Here is a 17,484-nt window from a genome sequence, read left to right on the forward strand (position 1 = left end):
AGCCTGTCAGTCTGCGCACATTTATCCTTTCCAATAACAGCTGACTGTAGAGATTTATGCCAGAATAAGACCAGCTAAACCCCCAAAATTAATGTAGTCAGGGTGCTTTTTCAGCAGGGGCGTGTAGATGAGTCTTTTATTGTGAAGGGTGTGGCAGGAAGCTGAAATCAGAGTTTGGTTTTTGTGTGTCCTCTCAGACAGACGCCGTTAAATGTTCGGTAGTCTCGTGACAGAGACGTTAAAGTGATGTTTACCGTCCAGGTGACTTCAGCAGCCATGAAGCTGCTTCCTGTCGCGTGTCTCTGTCTCGTGACTCGGTGTGGATTAACGTCAGCTGATCAAAACGGTGAGAAAATTAAAATTTATTTAGATTCAACTGTTTTATATGTGAATGATGAAAACTGACAAGTTTATGAGCGCGGACACCTGATACATCCAGCTGCGTTTAAAACAAACGTCAGAAACAGTAATATGTGAAATATTTGCTAATAATCGGCTCAGATCGATGAAATGAAAATATTTGGTGATGTGGTTGAATTTCAGCCTCCTGATGCTGAAAGAGTCTGATAATATCACAGCTGCGCAGCATTTAACGGGGCGGCGTCCATCCTGCAGAGATGCGTCTCTGTTTCCGAGCAAAGCTTCTTCACTCAGACCTGATCAATATTTACACAGCCTGCTCTGATATTTACGATCAGTTATAATATAATATATACTTTACCTGAGTGTCTGCTGCCTGAGGCTCCAAATTACATAATAATAATGACAATAATCATTTTAAAATATAATAAAATAACCACAGGAGGTTGTTTTATTTGTGTTTAACTGATATATAAATATTTTTTAAATTAAATTTATAATTGAATAACATTAAATATACAGTGTTAGCATCAGTGAATGTTCATCCTTATTTATTTCATAAAAATGTAAATGTACTGTCTCAGCATCACTTCCTGTAACATAAAGGTTGGTTAAGCGTCACTTTAGACTGTAAAAATCATATTTACAAAATGATTTCATCATATATATAATGGATAACTTTTAATGTATCATTTAATAACATTGAATGATGATAATGATTTTTATTTCTTGGCAAATACATTTTCTTTGCATTAGCTTAGCTTCATTATCTTTACCATGGAAAGCCAAATCGAAATTTATCAAAATTAAAATCATTTTTTAAATATATTTGGCTCTTATTAGATACATTACAGTATTAGATAAATTAGATACTTAATGGATACAAAGTACCACAGGTGATGGTGAAATCTGTGTGTAGTTCTCAGGTTTGAGTCATCACTACGACCTAAATATTTAGTTTTACTTTCTTTTTATGTTTTCTTCGCTCTTGTTTCCGTCTTTGTGTTGAATGAGCGAACAGAGTCTGATTAACTCCTGAGTCACTGCTGATGTTCATCATCTCTTCCACAGAGAGAGAGAGAGAGCTGAATGTTGTTAATTACTGATGAGTTTGGTGTGCATCTAGACGAGTGGGAGAAATAAGAGTTAGAAAAAGAGGAAAAAAAGTCAGGATTAGAAATTGTAAATAAATCTCTAAAAAAACACCAAAACTGAACTCCTAATATGATTTCTGCAGGCCAGTGCAAAGGATGCTCTGAGGACAAACACTAGAGTGCTTCTCTGTGATATCATGAGTTAATAATCTGCTGTAATAACAATCCTCCATTTGTTTGTCTTAATTGTTCTTCAGAGATCTGCAGAGAGAGACAAAATGTTTTGCTCAAGCCTCTGACATTTTTGTCTCTGATAAATGACCTTTTACAACATTTTATTTCATTTTTTTACCTAATTTTTATTTAAATGTGGCTTAAAGCATCAACTTTTATTTAAAAGCGTATTTATACCTAATAACTGTCTGAGTTGAGCCCTGCTACTCCTGTTTCCTATTTTATTTTATTTTATTTTATTTTATTTTATTTTATTTTATTTTATTTTATTATTTTTGACAGAACAGCATTTTTCAATTTTAAGGCAGTAAGTTGATGTGTATGGTTATTTATTTTATAAACCACTGAAGCGTGCACAGTGTGGCATTGTTGTTGTTGTTGTCTTGTTGTTGCCTGTTTTAAATAAATAAACATAAGTGTAGAAAGTGAATGTGCAGCAGCTGCCATGTGCATATAGATCTGTAGACACCTCGTGTGTGAGCAGGACAGACGTTTCCACACTCACTGCTGTGCACAAATGTGCTGTTTGTGTCTTCAGAGCCTTTTTGGTGCATCAGAAACATAAAAAGCTCCCTGCAGGGCGAGCTTTGTGGAGAGGGCGCCCGCCACTGATTCCTCTGATTTAAACACACTGATCAACGTGTTTTTATCTTTCAGGACCAACAGTCGTCAAAGTGGAACAAGACAGAGACGTTATTTTACCGTGTTCGCTCAGCAAAGAAAACATCGAGCTAAAACTGTTCGACTGGAAGAAAGCTGCTGAGAAAGATGAAAAACAGAGGGAGGTTTTCTTTTATGATGCAGGAGTCCATTACAACAGCGGACGATCAGGTCAGAGCGAGCAGTTCAAAGGTCGAGTCTCTCATTTTCCTGAAGAGCTGAAACACGGTAACGCCTCCATCATCATCACAAACACGAAGATGACTGACAGCGGAGAATACACCTGTGTTTTTCCTCGTCTGCAGCCACGACAGACTTTCCACATTAAGCTGGTTGTTGGTGAGTAAAACGCTTAAAGATGTTTATTCTTTTTCTGATATTTCAGCTGATTAAATCATCTCCTCTGAATCTTTGATTGTAAAAGCTTAATGTATGTTTTGTTTTGCTTTTCAGATCCAGTCTTAACCTCTTCAGGCTCATTTTGAATTTGTTTATTTCTGTCTCTTAATACCTTCAAATGTTAAACTGTTTAATATCAGGACCACGAGGAGCTGATACATGTAAATAATATCACTGTAAAACAAACACTCAGCAGGTTTCTTTTAATGTGTTGATTTTATTCAAGACTCTGAAAAAGTTAAATACATAAAATATTAATGAGAAAAAAACAGAAACTTAACAGTTTTTTGCCCTTTACTTTCACATTTTAAACACAGTGAATCAGTCATAAAAAGAGCCATCAGGCTGAAATTCACAGGATCTCTCCCTGAACTTGTCTGTAATGTCTGTACCAAATTTGAGGTTGATTGACAGAAGTGTCTCTGAGATATTTTAGAAAGTGCAGTACAGAGCATCTCCAGCAGAGGACTCCAGAGCTCTCTAAAACTTTCTCAAAGTTACTAAATAATAAAAATAAATCTCTTTATGATTCTGACAAAATGTTCCTGAGAGTTAAATCTGACTATAAAAATATGTTTTTAATGTTTAAATAAAGATTAAGATATTTATTATCCCTGAATCTGACCTCCATAAACATATAAATAAAGTTTCTCTGTTCTGTGGGGGTCCCTCTGCCACCGGAAGTCCAGCTACAGTCACTTCCATATATGGTCACACAGGTAATTTAAGTGGCCACAACTCACCGTGTTTTCACAGTGCTGACTTCCTATTGGAGGAAACCAGCTGTCAATAAGACACACGTGGAAATGCTCTCCTCTGATTGGTTGATTGCGTTAAGTGTCCGGTAGTGACGTCGCTTTAGGTCGTATAAAGATGCTGATTGGTTGCTTTAGTTCGGGGGCGTTTCCTGATCTCAGAGATACTGAACATGATTGGTCAAATCTTTGGTCAAAACTTTAAATGGACTGAAAATATTTTGTTTTGGAAGTTTGACGAGCGGAGCCGAAACTAAACGAGGAACAAAATCTACTTTTATTCACGTGAATTTTACTTCCGTCAAACGTAAAGGAGGTAAATTTAATCGGTGTGACTTTGCTCTTTAAAACGAGCCGCTGTTTTGTCAACAAATGATTGTTTTTTTTACCCATAAATACTTTTTAACTGCGACTAGACAGGAGGGAAGCTAAGCTGCCAACTGTTTGCTGCCGTAAAGTAACACGCTATTATTTCTATGTCGTAAATCCTGTAATTGGTTTCTTAAAACCGTCGAAAAAACGAACATATAAGGTTTCAGAAGAGTATAACATGCGATTACTGACTTTTACAGTCAACGTGGAATAATGTCGTTTTTTTAAATATTATTTTTTACATACAAATCTTAGGTCGCGTGCAACCTCTGCGCTTCAAAATGTTAAAAGACAGATCAGATGAAAACATCAGAGGTGAGTCCTGATTTTAATGTGAATTCATCTTAATTAAAGTAGGCTGTTAACTGCTCCGCAGTAAGTGTTACTTTAAGTCTTTGTTGAACTGACTGAGATCAGTTTTAATGTGTTAGACCATTTACACATCACTTAAAGTTGAGACATTTACAACACACTGACACATTTTAGGATTCTGTCTTTTTTTAGTAACTGGTTTATTGACTAGGGTGTGGATAGAAAGGGAATCTTATATGCATTGCTAACATGGAACACCTGTAACTTAAAGATAGAGTGCTAAAACCAATCTTGTATCTCTGTCGGTTTAATTTTAATTATAAAATATCATATGTATATGTGTTGAGACGACCACCAAATTAGAATCCAAATACACGAATTTTCCATTGATAATGATGATCTTATCTGTAATGAATCCAGCTTAATAGCCCTTTATTAATGCACTTTCATGAAGGTTTAAACAACAGTTTGTGTTCTATAGTTGATTCAACTGCATTTATGGAGGCTTTATTTTTACTGGATTGCATTACATTGCACAGGTGTAAGAAATAAAGTGGTTATTTAGTGTAGACATCACCGATAAATTTAAGCCCAGATAACACAAGGGATGGATTTTCTTTTAATTACCCCAAGTTTTATATTTTCTAAAAACATTTTTAAGTTACTTATCTGTAAAAGGAAATATTATCCAAATATTAGACAACAACTTTTATGTGATTTCAATTCAGGATGATATATGTAGTACAACAAACGTAGCTTTAAATTCCAAATGTGCTTCTGTCATGATATGAGTCTGAAATAGTGTTTGCAGTGTTAAATGTCACTTAAAGGGAACCAACCTTAGTTTAGAATTCAAATATGTTATTTGAATGGCCAATCAATATTTGTGGACATGAGCTACTGTCTCTTAAAGCCAGAAACCAGGAAGTCCTGAACTTGTGCCGTGATAAGACAAACAGTCTGGATCTGCTCCATGGACGATGAATGGGAGCCTGATTTTGTGGACCCACAACATGTTTGTTTAGTTTATTACACTCAAATGTGCTTTATTCTAGTGTAATGTTTTCATTTTTCATAGCATTTTCCCATATAACACTGAACTGGCTGCTCTGAAAGTCATCTGAAACATCTTCCACCTTCATTATTATATAATAATATCCACAATAGAGCAGCTGCACACTTTATATCCAATGATATCACAAATTTGTGTTTTAGCATTCAAGTTTTTGTATTTAGGAGAGAGTTGTTTATTATTACTAATATTTTTGGACTGTCTTAGAATAACATGAATTTTAAAAATGGGTGTTGTTTCCCCTCAATGTCTGTTTTTACTGTGTTCACAGGTGCAGCTCCAGAGCCATCAGTCAAAACACTTAATGAAACAAACGACTTGGCATTACTGCAGTGTGTTGTTCGTGGTGCTTCTCCAAAACCTAAAGTAGAGTGGCAGGACGCCTCTGGAAAAAAACTTCCTGCTAACGAACCACAGATCACAGAAAGAGGAGACAGCTACGACATCATCCTCCAAACTACTGTGACCAAGACCGACTTCTATTACTGTGTAGCCACACAGGAGGAAATCAGCCACCAGGTTTCTGCAGAGACGTTTGTGCGAATCACTGGTGAGATTCCCTCTGGTCATATTTTCATATATAATAAAATCAGGAATGTAGACTAGATTTATGAATCTGTGGTTCTGCAAACAGAACATAAAAGCACACAGTTTAAGGTTTATATTTCCAATAAGTGATACTTATTTTTAAAATAAGTAAAAATACTTGTCTTTACACTGATTAAAATGATACGTATTAATGAATAGACATATTAACTCTTTTGCTCAATTTAACCTTATCATCAAATTCTTAAACATTTGTGAAGGCTGCCATGATGGATTAAATACACCGATATAATATTAAAATATTACAGGCAATAACCAGGGCAGTGAGAAAGCACCAGTGAACATTAAGCAGAGTGAAGTAAATCAAACTCCCACTGCATCCCTGTTTTATTGGTGAAGAGCGCCATCTAGTGGCTAAAATCCAGCATAAATTGGCACAGATCTGTTGCACTGTCACTTCACAAGCTGACTCCACTTACATGGTACCTCCTCTACTCTACTCTACTCTACTCTACTCTACTCTACTCTACTCTACTCTACTCTACTCTACTCTACTCTACTCTACTCTTCTCTACTCACCTTTTTTGGTTTTCTGTTAGTATAAAGTACCTGGTACCAAAAGCTGACGCTAAACTGACCCCAAAAAATTAAAGAAATGAATCTTCTAAATAATTAAACTAACAACAGGGAAAACTAAGAAATGTTCACATTTATAACAATTATTCCTATAATTATACAAGACAGATTTTGGGTGAAAGTGGTTAAATACACTCAGTCAGCATGAAAGCAGACAGAGACGCAGCAATATTTATATATTATTACATCTTTTTTTTATAATGACACACTTCATTAACCAAACCATAAAAAGGAGGAAATATCTAAACTCACTCAGTTTGTTAGTTTGATCTTTATTTTGAACATCCCAAATAAAATAGGAGAAAAAAATAAAATATAAGCAAGAAAAGAACGCAAGAAAGAATTCCTGTTGGACACATTCATTAAACAAATGTGCTTTATGTCCGAAAAAGAGCTGAAAAATGTGAATACTTATCAAATCCTATCCCCTTTGTCCAATTTTATTTAAAAAAAAAAAAAAAAGTTAATTTTAAACATGAATATTCCCAATTTCTGCCTCAACATTCAGCGCACACAGCTTTATCTAATCAAACAAGAATTAAGACAAAAACTATAACAGATGAACACAATAAACTCCACAGGTTACTTAGACAGAGAGAAATTAAGAGTCAGAAAATCTGGGTCGATGCTTGTGCTTTTTTATTTTCTTTAAATTGACAAAGCAAACATATAAAAACCTGAGGAAAAAGGTACAGCACAGGTAAAAAAATCAAGTAAAAATGCAGTTTACAAATGATAAAATGCTGCAGATAAATTAACAGACGAGAAAATAAAAATGTACAAAAATTAAAATCAAGAAACTAAACAAAACAAACAATATAACAAGAAATATAAACAGATGCACAAACATACAAATACACAGAAGATTCAGTCAGAAAGTGGCAGAAATTTCCAAAAGTTTGACACTTTTATTTTTATTAATTAAACTGAGTGATTTAAAAAGAGTTTTTCACTTCCAGGAGAATAAAAGTTTATAGATACAAACTTATGAGTTTAGAGAAGAATGATTGTTTGTGAATGAAAAATTTAACGTTTAAAATAATAAAATTAATTAAATATTAAAGAGCACGTCGATGCTTGTTAGTCCTCCCACAATGCTTTGTGGCTATGATGTCATCATACAGCTGCTCTTTATTTCTGCGCCTTTTCTTTTTTCTTTTTTCACAATATCACATCATAAAAGAGCCCAAATTTTAACCCCAGATGTTTTTTATTCTTCACTTTTTCACTTACACAGACTGAAGATCAGCTCTGATTTTGAGTTTTCTCACAAACAAACAAACAAACAAACAAACAAACAAACAAAAACAGCAAGAATAAAATCAGGCCTGTATTTTTGTTTTAATTCGCTCTCTCCGGCTGTTTGTGCGTTCAGACTTGTCGTGGTTACATATTTATATACGTAGTTATGGAGTGAAGATTTATGCATCAGCAGATTTAACTGTAGTTTAGTGAAGTCAAAACTTCAGTGAAATATTTATTAATAACTGTTGAAATCTGACGCTGAGGATCGGCATTAAAACCCCTCAGAGAACTTGATATTAAACATTATATTTAATGCGGCTCAGCTCTGATTTAAACTGCAGCTGCAAGTTTCAAACATCAACGATCATTTTAAATTTGTTTTGATTTATTCTGTTAACCCTTTGAAACCTGGATGGACGTCACATTTCTTGTTCTGTATTCAGAAACTTTCACATGTTTTTAAACCTTTGAACCCTGAGCAAACTGGTTTACTTTATTTCCTGAAAGAGGTGATCAGGAAATTGCAGGAAATTAGCTGAATTGGAAATTATGGTTAAAAAAAAAAGAAAAGCTGTGGAAAATGTCCTTAAAAACTATATTTATAATTATCCTAATTACGCATTTAAAATTATTTCACATAAATATTATTATTTTAAACACTATTTCAGGTCATTTCTTTGATTTATGTTATTGTACTTTTTTCCCTTTTTTTCTCTATTTTAAAATAAGTGTCTTTTACTTTATAATATTTTCTTTTTGATAATTTCTGGGTCATTTCTTCTTAAATTGCTCATTGCCTTCTACTCATGTTTTTGAAAGAAATCAAGCGAGTTTTCTGAGGTTTCAAAGGGTTAAACCAGCAGTTGAGAAATCTTCTGAGCTGATTTTATGCTGAAGGAAATTCAGAAATCGTGATCACACACGTTGTTTCACAGCAAAATAAAACATCGTCTCCGTTAGGTTAAAAAGCAGAAATGTATCAGACGACATAACCTTAAAAAATCACAGGTTTTCCAAATAATAGTGTTTGTAGTTTTAAGTAGTTTCCAAACTTATGACAGAAGTTAAAAATGCTGGAAATATGAGACCCTGTCAGATAATGACGGCAGGTTAGTTAGGGCTGAAAATTATACTGCAATATTTTTAGGTAATATCTCGATACACAATATTTATCTCGATATTTTTAAATCCCCTCAAAGGCACTTCATGAATGAGCTGGGAGACAAATCGAACAATATTTATTTATTTATTTATTTATTTATTTGTTTACCAAATTGCCTCTTTGATGTGACAGTGTTGTAGGAATGACTTTTGGTACTTTGACAAAATATTGACACAATTAAATTTTTGATCATTAATCATTAATAATGTAGATGTAGTGACATGATAATGATACAATACTTACCTTTAAGTGGGTAAAGATAAGTATTAAAACAAGAAGAACTGTCTGGTAAGTTTAGAAAAGTACATAAATTTACTGTAATATAACCTTTAAAATCAGGAAAAAACACAATTTATTCCATATCATGATATAACAATATCCAATATCTAAGACGATATAAAGTCTCATATCTCCATACAAAATAATATCTTTATGTTGCCCAATTTTTGGTGTAATTGATTGATAGAGTACATTTATACTGTGTTTTCTAGTTCTTTGATTTTATTCTTTATTTTCTTTCATGTTGTTATTTAAACAATGACGGTGCTTAAAAAACATTAATCTCAAAAAGAGAAGAGATGTGATTCATGCCAGATTTAGCTGTTAGCTAGTTTACATCTGCAGGACAAATCCCTAAAAAACACTTATCACACATGATAAAAAACATGACATTATAATAGACAAAACAAACATACAAACACATCAACATATCGATATTCATATATCATTCATAAAACCTGGATCTGTGGTTTCTGTGATGTTTTCAGGTGCAGCTCCGGAGCCGTCTGTCACAATAACAGAGGCAAAAAAAGACTGGTCACGGCTGCAGTGCATCGTTCGAGGCGCTTCTCCAAAACCTACAGTGGAGTGGAAAAACAGAGCAGGAAACGTGATTCCTGCTGAGGAGACAAAGATCACAGAAACAGGAGGAAGCTTCGACATCGTCATCCGAACTACCGTGTACGAGTCCGACTACTATCGATGTGTCGTCACACAGGACGAAATCGACCATCAGGTTTCTGCTGAGACTTACGTTTACATCGGTGGTAAGATACTGACTCATATTTTTATAGTCAAATAATTTTACCTGTTTATGTGTTTTAATGAAACATCTGAACATGTTTAAAACCTTTTTTTAATACTGAGTGAAAACTTCACTGAGACTCCACTTTATTAACTCTTTAATGGTCACACTGAGAAATAGCTTTGCAAAAAAATTAAACAACTTTATAGACCTCAGAATATGTTAACAAAATGCATCAATTTATTAAGAAAAAAAAACATTTTCCTTGTGTAATGCATGTGAAAAGTGTTAAAGTCAATGTAATATAATAGAAATCTGAACTTAAAAGTCACTTCAGACAATAGATTTATAAAAATAAATAAACAAAAATAAATAGACACAAATAAAAATGAATCTAATAAAAATCTGTTTAAAATATATAATAAAAAACATCAGAGGTATATAATAAAAATCTGAAAATAAAAGTATTTTCATAAAATAAAAATAGACAAAATGGATATAAAAATAAGCAAAAATAAATAAAAACAGTAATGAATTTAGTAATAAATCTGATCAGAATGGATGGTAAAAAAAAATCAATGTAATGTAAAAAAAACAAAATTGAATAGAATTAGAGTAAAATCAAAATACTAAAATGCATCGTATAAAAACATCCGTATAAAATCAAATTGAGTTTTGCTGAGTTTTAAGTGAAGCAGTTTGATCACAAAAAAAATGCACCATGCAGTAACGATGCCCGTTAAAGGGTTAATGTACAGAGGGAAGAGGAAGAAAGAGTCTGCAGGGAAATAACTGAAATAATTTGAGTTTGTAGCTCATTTCTGCTTCAGGATGAACCAGAGTTTCTCTCTCATTCATTTATTTATGAATTTATTTTATTCATTTAAACTTCTGCCGCCACGTATTGATTTCATATTTTTGGAGCTGGACTGTTCATTAGGAGCACTGTTGGGATGTAATCAGGGTTCCCAAGGTCATGGAAAACCTGGAAACTCATGGAATTTCACAATTTCACATTTTCCAGGCTTGGAAAAGTCATGGAATTAGTTAAAAATCATTGAAAGTTTTGGAAAAGACTTTGAATTTTGTTCAGTGTTATGAAACAGTTAAAGGAGTTTTCTGTGGATGATGTTTTAAATAATGTAACATAACAGCAAATTTATTTTCTGTGGCTGTCGACACGACGTAGATCTAAAATGCGTCTGTGTGGAGATGTTTTGGTTTCCATCACGTGTGTTTGTTCGTTTTACACTGAAATTATATTTTAATGGAGTTTTAATCTCATATATTTGATAGACGACCTGCAGGTGAAGCAAGATTTCCTGTTTTTATTGTGGCTGTTTGAAAAGTCATGGAAAAATTTTGAGATATTTACCATGAAAATGTGAGAGAGCCTGTATATATACTTTTAGGTCAGTGTGTGTGTTATTATTCTGTGTCCCCTCTCTAAATTCTGAGGTTTTTTCAAGTCTGTAAAAGCAGCACAGGCGGAGCTCTGCAAGTTTTTTTTTCTTTAGCAGCAGTTTGTCACACGTGGGGTTAATAACTGATCTGATGATCTGTTCACAGCTGATCAGATCAATAAATGAGAGGAGCAGCTGTTTGTTAGTGAAAGTTAACTTTTAGACTCACAATGAAGGGTTAAGTTTCACTGTCAGTGCGCCTGACGTTCTGCTGCTCCGTCTGTGCCCAAAGTGTGCTAAAAATAACTGAACGTTTATATAATCCAACAGCGTCCTAATAAACCGTCCAGCTCCAAAAATCTGTTTGCAGCAGATAAATGAACGTGTAGGAAACCTCGTCAGTTATCCGCCACATGACCCCAAACTCTGCGCTCAAACTGCTGCTGAGGAACAAAAACTCACAACGAACTCCGACTGTGCTGCGTTCACAGACACACAAAAACATCTGGATTTAGAGAGGGGACACAGAACGATAAAAAAGGGACAAAAACAAACCCACGAGATTCAGAGAATACAAACGTTTACTGATTTAACCCAAAAATGATGAACACTGAGAAGTGTCACAACTCATGAAAACAAACGATTTCATATTACACCACAGAAGAACCCGAATTTAACCCCGAATGCTGTTTTCTTCACGTCTTCAGTGTCATGCATTTTATGAAGTCAGTCGTGTTTTGTGTGTGAGATCAAAGTAACTAGAGATCGTATAAAGTAGCAGATAATTGAAATACTCAAGTAAAGTACCTAAAAAATGTACTTTTACTGCTCAGTGAAACGATGTAATCCAGAGTCCATGACTGCCTGAACTCAGGGTGTAGATCAGTGATACTCAACTGATGGCCCAAGAAACGTCCTAAAATCTGAGAAATGTCCTAAAATCCTAAAAATGTAATAATATCCTAGAAATGTCCTGAAATCCTAGAAGATGCGTCAGTCCTACAGATGTCCTAAAATACTAGAAATGTCCCAAAATCTACAAAACTTCCTAAAATCCCAACAATGTGTCAAATTCTAGAAATGTCCTGAAATCCGAGAAACATGCTGAAATCCCTGACATATCCTAAAACACTTGAAATGTCCTAAAAATGTTCAAAAATCCTAGAAACATGTATGAGGCTGCTCTGACTGGACTCCTTTCATTTTGTAAAAGTGTCCCCCAAAGCAGAGCAGGCTGAGTGTCCCCGCTGTAGAGGACAGCTGCAGCAGCAGTCAGGTGTAAACAGGCTGAAGTGGAGGAGGCAGGACAGATGGTCAAACCTTGGTCCTCCTGATGAGGGACACGTCCAGCGTCCCCCTCCTCACTGCCGAGCAGGAAACTGTCCATCAGATCAGAGCGGACATCACTGTCCCTGCTGACATTCGTCCCACTGCTGCTTTTATCTGCTCACAGCTTCACACTTTACATCTCAGGAGCGTCCACACCTTCAGCTGCTGTCTCTGTGGACACTCTGATGTCCACTCTGATGTCTCTGACACACACGTACTGTCTGAGTAATAACAGGAACTTTTTTGTCTCTTTCAGAGTCCACTCCTGGATGGATTATTGCTGTTGTTTCAGTTCTCTGCTCTGTTTTTGTTGGTGTTGTTCTTCTCGCTGTGTTAAAGTACAAGGGCTGCATCACACTAAAATGTAATGAAGGTAAGTTTAAATAAAGTTTTGTATCAACATGTTGACGATGATCAGACAACACGACAGAGTCTTTATATGTTTCTCATGTTTCGAGTCTTGACAGTTTTGTCTCACAGGGTTTCTGCGGATCCTTAAAGTCTTAAAATGCATTTTATTCAGTCATCTAAAAATAATGCCTAAATGAGTATTAAAATGTCTTTAATCAATATTTAGAGTCATAAAAAGAGAAAAGACTTGGGATGAGGGAGTTTATTTGTTTTTATCTTGACTTTGTATTGTAAAATCTTAAAATAATTTGTATGAAACAAAAAAACAAATGCTTCTGAGCACGTGCTCCTGACATTAACTTAAGTCATGTTTTATGTTACAATTAATGTTTAGACAAACTTCTTTCCAAAACTTTCTTTCTTTCTTCTTTCCTAAATTATATGTTACACTTTTTGTTTTCCTTTCATTTTAGTTTTTGTAAAATAGTTTTTTAATTTCATTGCAGGTGGCAGTAAAAATAGTTAGAAAGTCTTAGAAAGCCTGTTCTGAGACATGAGTCATTCTGTTTGTATTTGCAGAGGAGGATCGAGTTAGTTCGGATTGTCTTTATTATAACTTTATTGTCCCTCCTGCAGACGAGAAGAGACGCTCCCTCGGAGACTCGAGTCGGTCCGAGCAGCTGCAGCCTCCTCAGACGTCACCTGAGGTCTGAACATCATCCGTCACCTCTGAGGTTTGACCGGAGCTCTTTAAAAACACTCTCATGTCCTCTTCTCTCACACTGGTTTTAATGGGCTGGAGAACGAGCTCCATCTGCTGTTTATCTTCATCGGTGTCTCCAAATATTCACAGAGCATTACTGCGTGGAGACACACGGGACTTTGCACTTTCATTTGCTGATTTTGCAGAATTTTCCTCAAAATTTGTGCCTCTCTCAGATCAAAACTTGACTTTTCTCTGTGAGTTTGTTCTTAACAACAAAACGACACTTTTGCCTTCAGAAGTGGTTTGACAACATGTGATGAAGTCGTTTGTTTCAGGCGTTAACACGAACATTTAATTAACTATAATTAGTCTTTATGTCACATCTAACCTCATCTATACATTTATCATACTGCAGTTTTCAGTGGTTGGTAGAGTGGTAAAAAAAAACCTGTAATAAAGTAAAAGTACAATTACAACCACAAAAAATTCCTCAAGTCAAGGTAATAAAACGACACTCACCCTCAGTGGTGGAGGAAGTACTCAGTTCCTTTACTTAGGTAAAAGTACTAATACCACACTGGGAAAATACTTTTAAAGTCCTGCATTAAAAGTGTTGCATAAGTATAATCAGGAAAATGTACTTAAAGTATGAAAAATAAAAGAAAAATCTAAATCTAAAAAAAAGGAAGAGAAAAATGAAACAAAGTGACTGAAAATGTTTCATAAAATAGTTTCCAGTTAATTTTCTTTCGATCAGGTAATTGACTGCTAATCTGTCTGATCATTTCAGCTGTACTTGAAAGGACTGCTGGGTAATCTAATCTGTGACAAGACGTCATATTTCATGCACTCTTCTTATGTTTTTTATTTTGAAAAACTTAATTGTACAGGAACTAGTTTTTGAAGTTTTCGGATAAATGTAGTGAAGTAAAAAATAAAATACCTCCTTCTGAAATGTAGTAGAGTAAAAGTATAAAGTCTCAAGAAAAGAAAAGAGTACCTTAAATTTGTACTTAAGTGCAGTACTTGAGTAAATGTACTTAGTTACATTCCACCACTGCTCACCCTTGATAGTTCCCCAGGATTATAGGATTATATTTAAGTAATTCATAAAAACATTATCACAGATAATTTCAACAATATTATTCAGCGTTTCTAACGTCATCGTTGAATATAATCTGACAGAATCAGTTTAAAACATGTCGGTCTTCTGTCCTCTGAATGATTGTTACGTCTCAGCAGATGTTACAGTAGTTTCTATTTGTTTCTATTGTTGGTTTATTTAATAAATGTGGACATGCACTTTAATATGCATCATTATCTGCCTTACAGAATAAAAGATGAACCACTCGAAGGTTCAGTGATAACGAGACAAAAAGAGCAGAAGTGTCCTTTAATGCTGACAGAGCTGATTATTAATGAATTATTCTGTTAGGGGAGAATAAAATGAGAAGTTTGTGTTTAACTCTGATTTATAGTTTGTGTTATATTATTTATAATATATATTATTATATTATTATTAGAATATTATTATATTGATCGACTTTCACGCTTGTGCAGCTTTAAGAAAAAAAATCTTTTCAAGGCGACTTCTCGCACTGTGTGCGATTTTAATTTTAGTATTTTTTTTTATTGAATCTTTTATTTATATTTTTAATTTTTATCATCTGATTTAAGATTAATTTCATTCCTGGACGGAAGTGTCAGTAAAAAGTTGTTGAGGACATAAATCTGCAGTTTCTTGATAAATAAAATGGAGCTTCATGGAAATTTAGGAAAACGTGATGAATAATAATAAATGATAAAAGTTAAACAGCAGAATTCAAAAGCATCGAGTTAAAAAAAGGGAGTTGATTATGGATATAACAATTAATCTAGTTCAGTCAATAAGCTTTCCTATCTGTTGCTGATTAAACTAATTTTCTGTAAAAGTAAAAAAGAAATATAGTTTAAAGCATGAGGTGACCAAAACTTTACAGACATAATTTTGAATGAGTGAAGAGTTAAAGTTTCTTTTTTGTTTAATTAATTCAATAAAATCATTAAATTCTTCTTAAATTCTTCTTCAGGATCTTTGGTTGCTAAAAAAATGGGATTGATGATCATCAGCTGAAGGAAACATGACGACTCCTCCAAAACATGATGTAATTTAAAGAGTAAATATATAAAAGTGGTCAGATAATCACACGAGCATCAACACAAACATCAGACTTCACTGAGCTGAAGCTGCTGAAATGTGAAGATTATAATGTGACGTATTGATTATTTTGATATTGATCACTGAGACAAACATGAACTGCTTTTTTTATTTAAGGTGCTCAAACTGTCAGCTGCACACTGAACTACACACCGAACTACACACACCGAACTACACACCGAACTACACACCGAACTACACACCGAACTACACACTGTTGTTGATTTAAATTTAAAAAAGCACTTTAAAGTGTATTTCTGCTCACTGATGATGCTCCTGCAGGTTTGATGTATTTCAGGCTGTGCTTCATTATTTATATTCAAACGTTTGAATAAAAAGTGTAAAATGTCAAACTGTGAGTCGGGACTGTTTCGGCTTTGTGGTTAGCACTGTTGCCTCACAGCAAGAGGGTCCCAGGTTCAAATCCTGGTTGGAACGGGGTTTCGGTCCAGCCGGGGGCCCTTCTGTGTGGAGTTTGCATGTTCTCTGCATGGGTTCTCTCCGGGGTCTCCGGCTTCCTCCCACAGTCCAAAGACATTCAGCTCAGGTTGATTGATGACTCTAAATTGCCCTTAGGTGTGTACCCCACCTTCAGCCCGATGACAGCTGGGATTGGCTCCAGCCACCCCGCGACCCTTACAAGGACAAGCGGTTACAGAAAATGACTGACTGACTGTTTTACAATAGACTTTTTTGTGATGAAAAACATTTTGAATGAAACAATGTAGCAGATCTGCATCAATGTAACAAAGTACATTTATTCAAGTACAAATGTGAGGTATTTGATTTGATTATTTCCTTTTTCCACATCTCAGAGGTAAATATTGTACTTTTTACTGCCCTGCACTTTGACAGCTGCACGGTTCTCACAGGACGCTGCAAACACACGATGATCTCAGAATAAGGTGTGCTGATGTAGATTAAACTACTCAACAGGAGTCGGGACATTTTTATATCAACATGAAATAACCCTCCATTACTCACAGACTAATTTAGCAGGAATATAAATAATTAGATCCACAAACAGATACAGACTCATGACCCAGAGCAACGAAACAAATCACCATATTTCACAGTTTCTGGCTCTCATAAATATTGTTATTTTGAAGATTTTATAAGAAAACATGTCTTTTAAATCCACTTTTGGGTTTTTCTGGGGAATATAAATGCAAAATACAACAATTACGTTAATTAAGTTGTTCCTAAGCAAAATAAAATAATACAAAAAATAGCCTATGCCTAACCATCTCCCCAGTCAAAAAAAACCCATTGTGAAGTTCCCTCTGTTAAATAACAAACAGTCCCTAAATCACACACTGGACCTTTAAGATCCACTCAGACTGAGGCAGTGCTGTTTTAGTACTTTTACTCAAGTAAAAGTATCAGAGTACTTCCAACAATGGTATTTTTGACAAATATTTGTTAATTAAGTTTTTGCCACCGTGTCACAGGCTCTGTATCAGTGTAATCTCTAACGATGTGAACTTCTTCTTTTGTTTTATATTTTGACAGTTTGCAGTTTTATTGTTTCACATCATGAGTATAAATGAGTCTTTTATTGTGAAGGGTGTAGCGGAAGCTGTAATCAAAGGTTGTGCTTTTGTGTCTCTTGGCGTCAGGAAGTGTG

At 34.6% G+C, this 17,484-nt stretch overlaps 1 protein-coding gene across 1 annotated transcript; it reads left to right on the forward strand.

Moving 5' to 3' along the window:
* The first annotated feature begins 206 nt into the window (after positions 1 to 206).
* On the forward strand, positions 207 to 16,210 carry LOC148190298 (CD276 antigen-like). The gene is made up of 6 exons (XM_088070778.1): positions 207 to 346; positions 2,346 to 2,687; positions 5,530 to 5,808; positions 9,615 to 9,893; positions 12,860 to 12,976; positions 13,591 to 16,210. The coding sequence occupies exons 1-6, from the start codon at positions 247 to 249 to the stop codon at positions 13,665 to 13,667; spliced, it is 1,194 nt and encodes a 397-aa protein (XP_087926904.1). The 5' UTR covers positions 207 to 246; the 3' UTR covers positions 13,668 to 16,210.
* The last annotated feature ends 1,274 nt before the right edge of the window (positions 16,211 to 17,484 follow it).

The sequence above is a fragment of the Plectropomus leopardus genome, chromosome 2 (assembly GCF_026936395.1).
Source record: "Plectropomus leopardus strain MGB_pleo_1.0 chromosome 2, ASM2693639v1, whole genome shotgun sequence".
NCBI lineage: Eukaryota > Metazoa > Chordata > Actinopteri > Perciformes > Serranidae > Plectropomus > Plectropomus leopardus.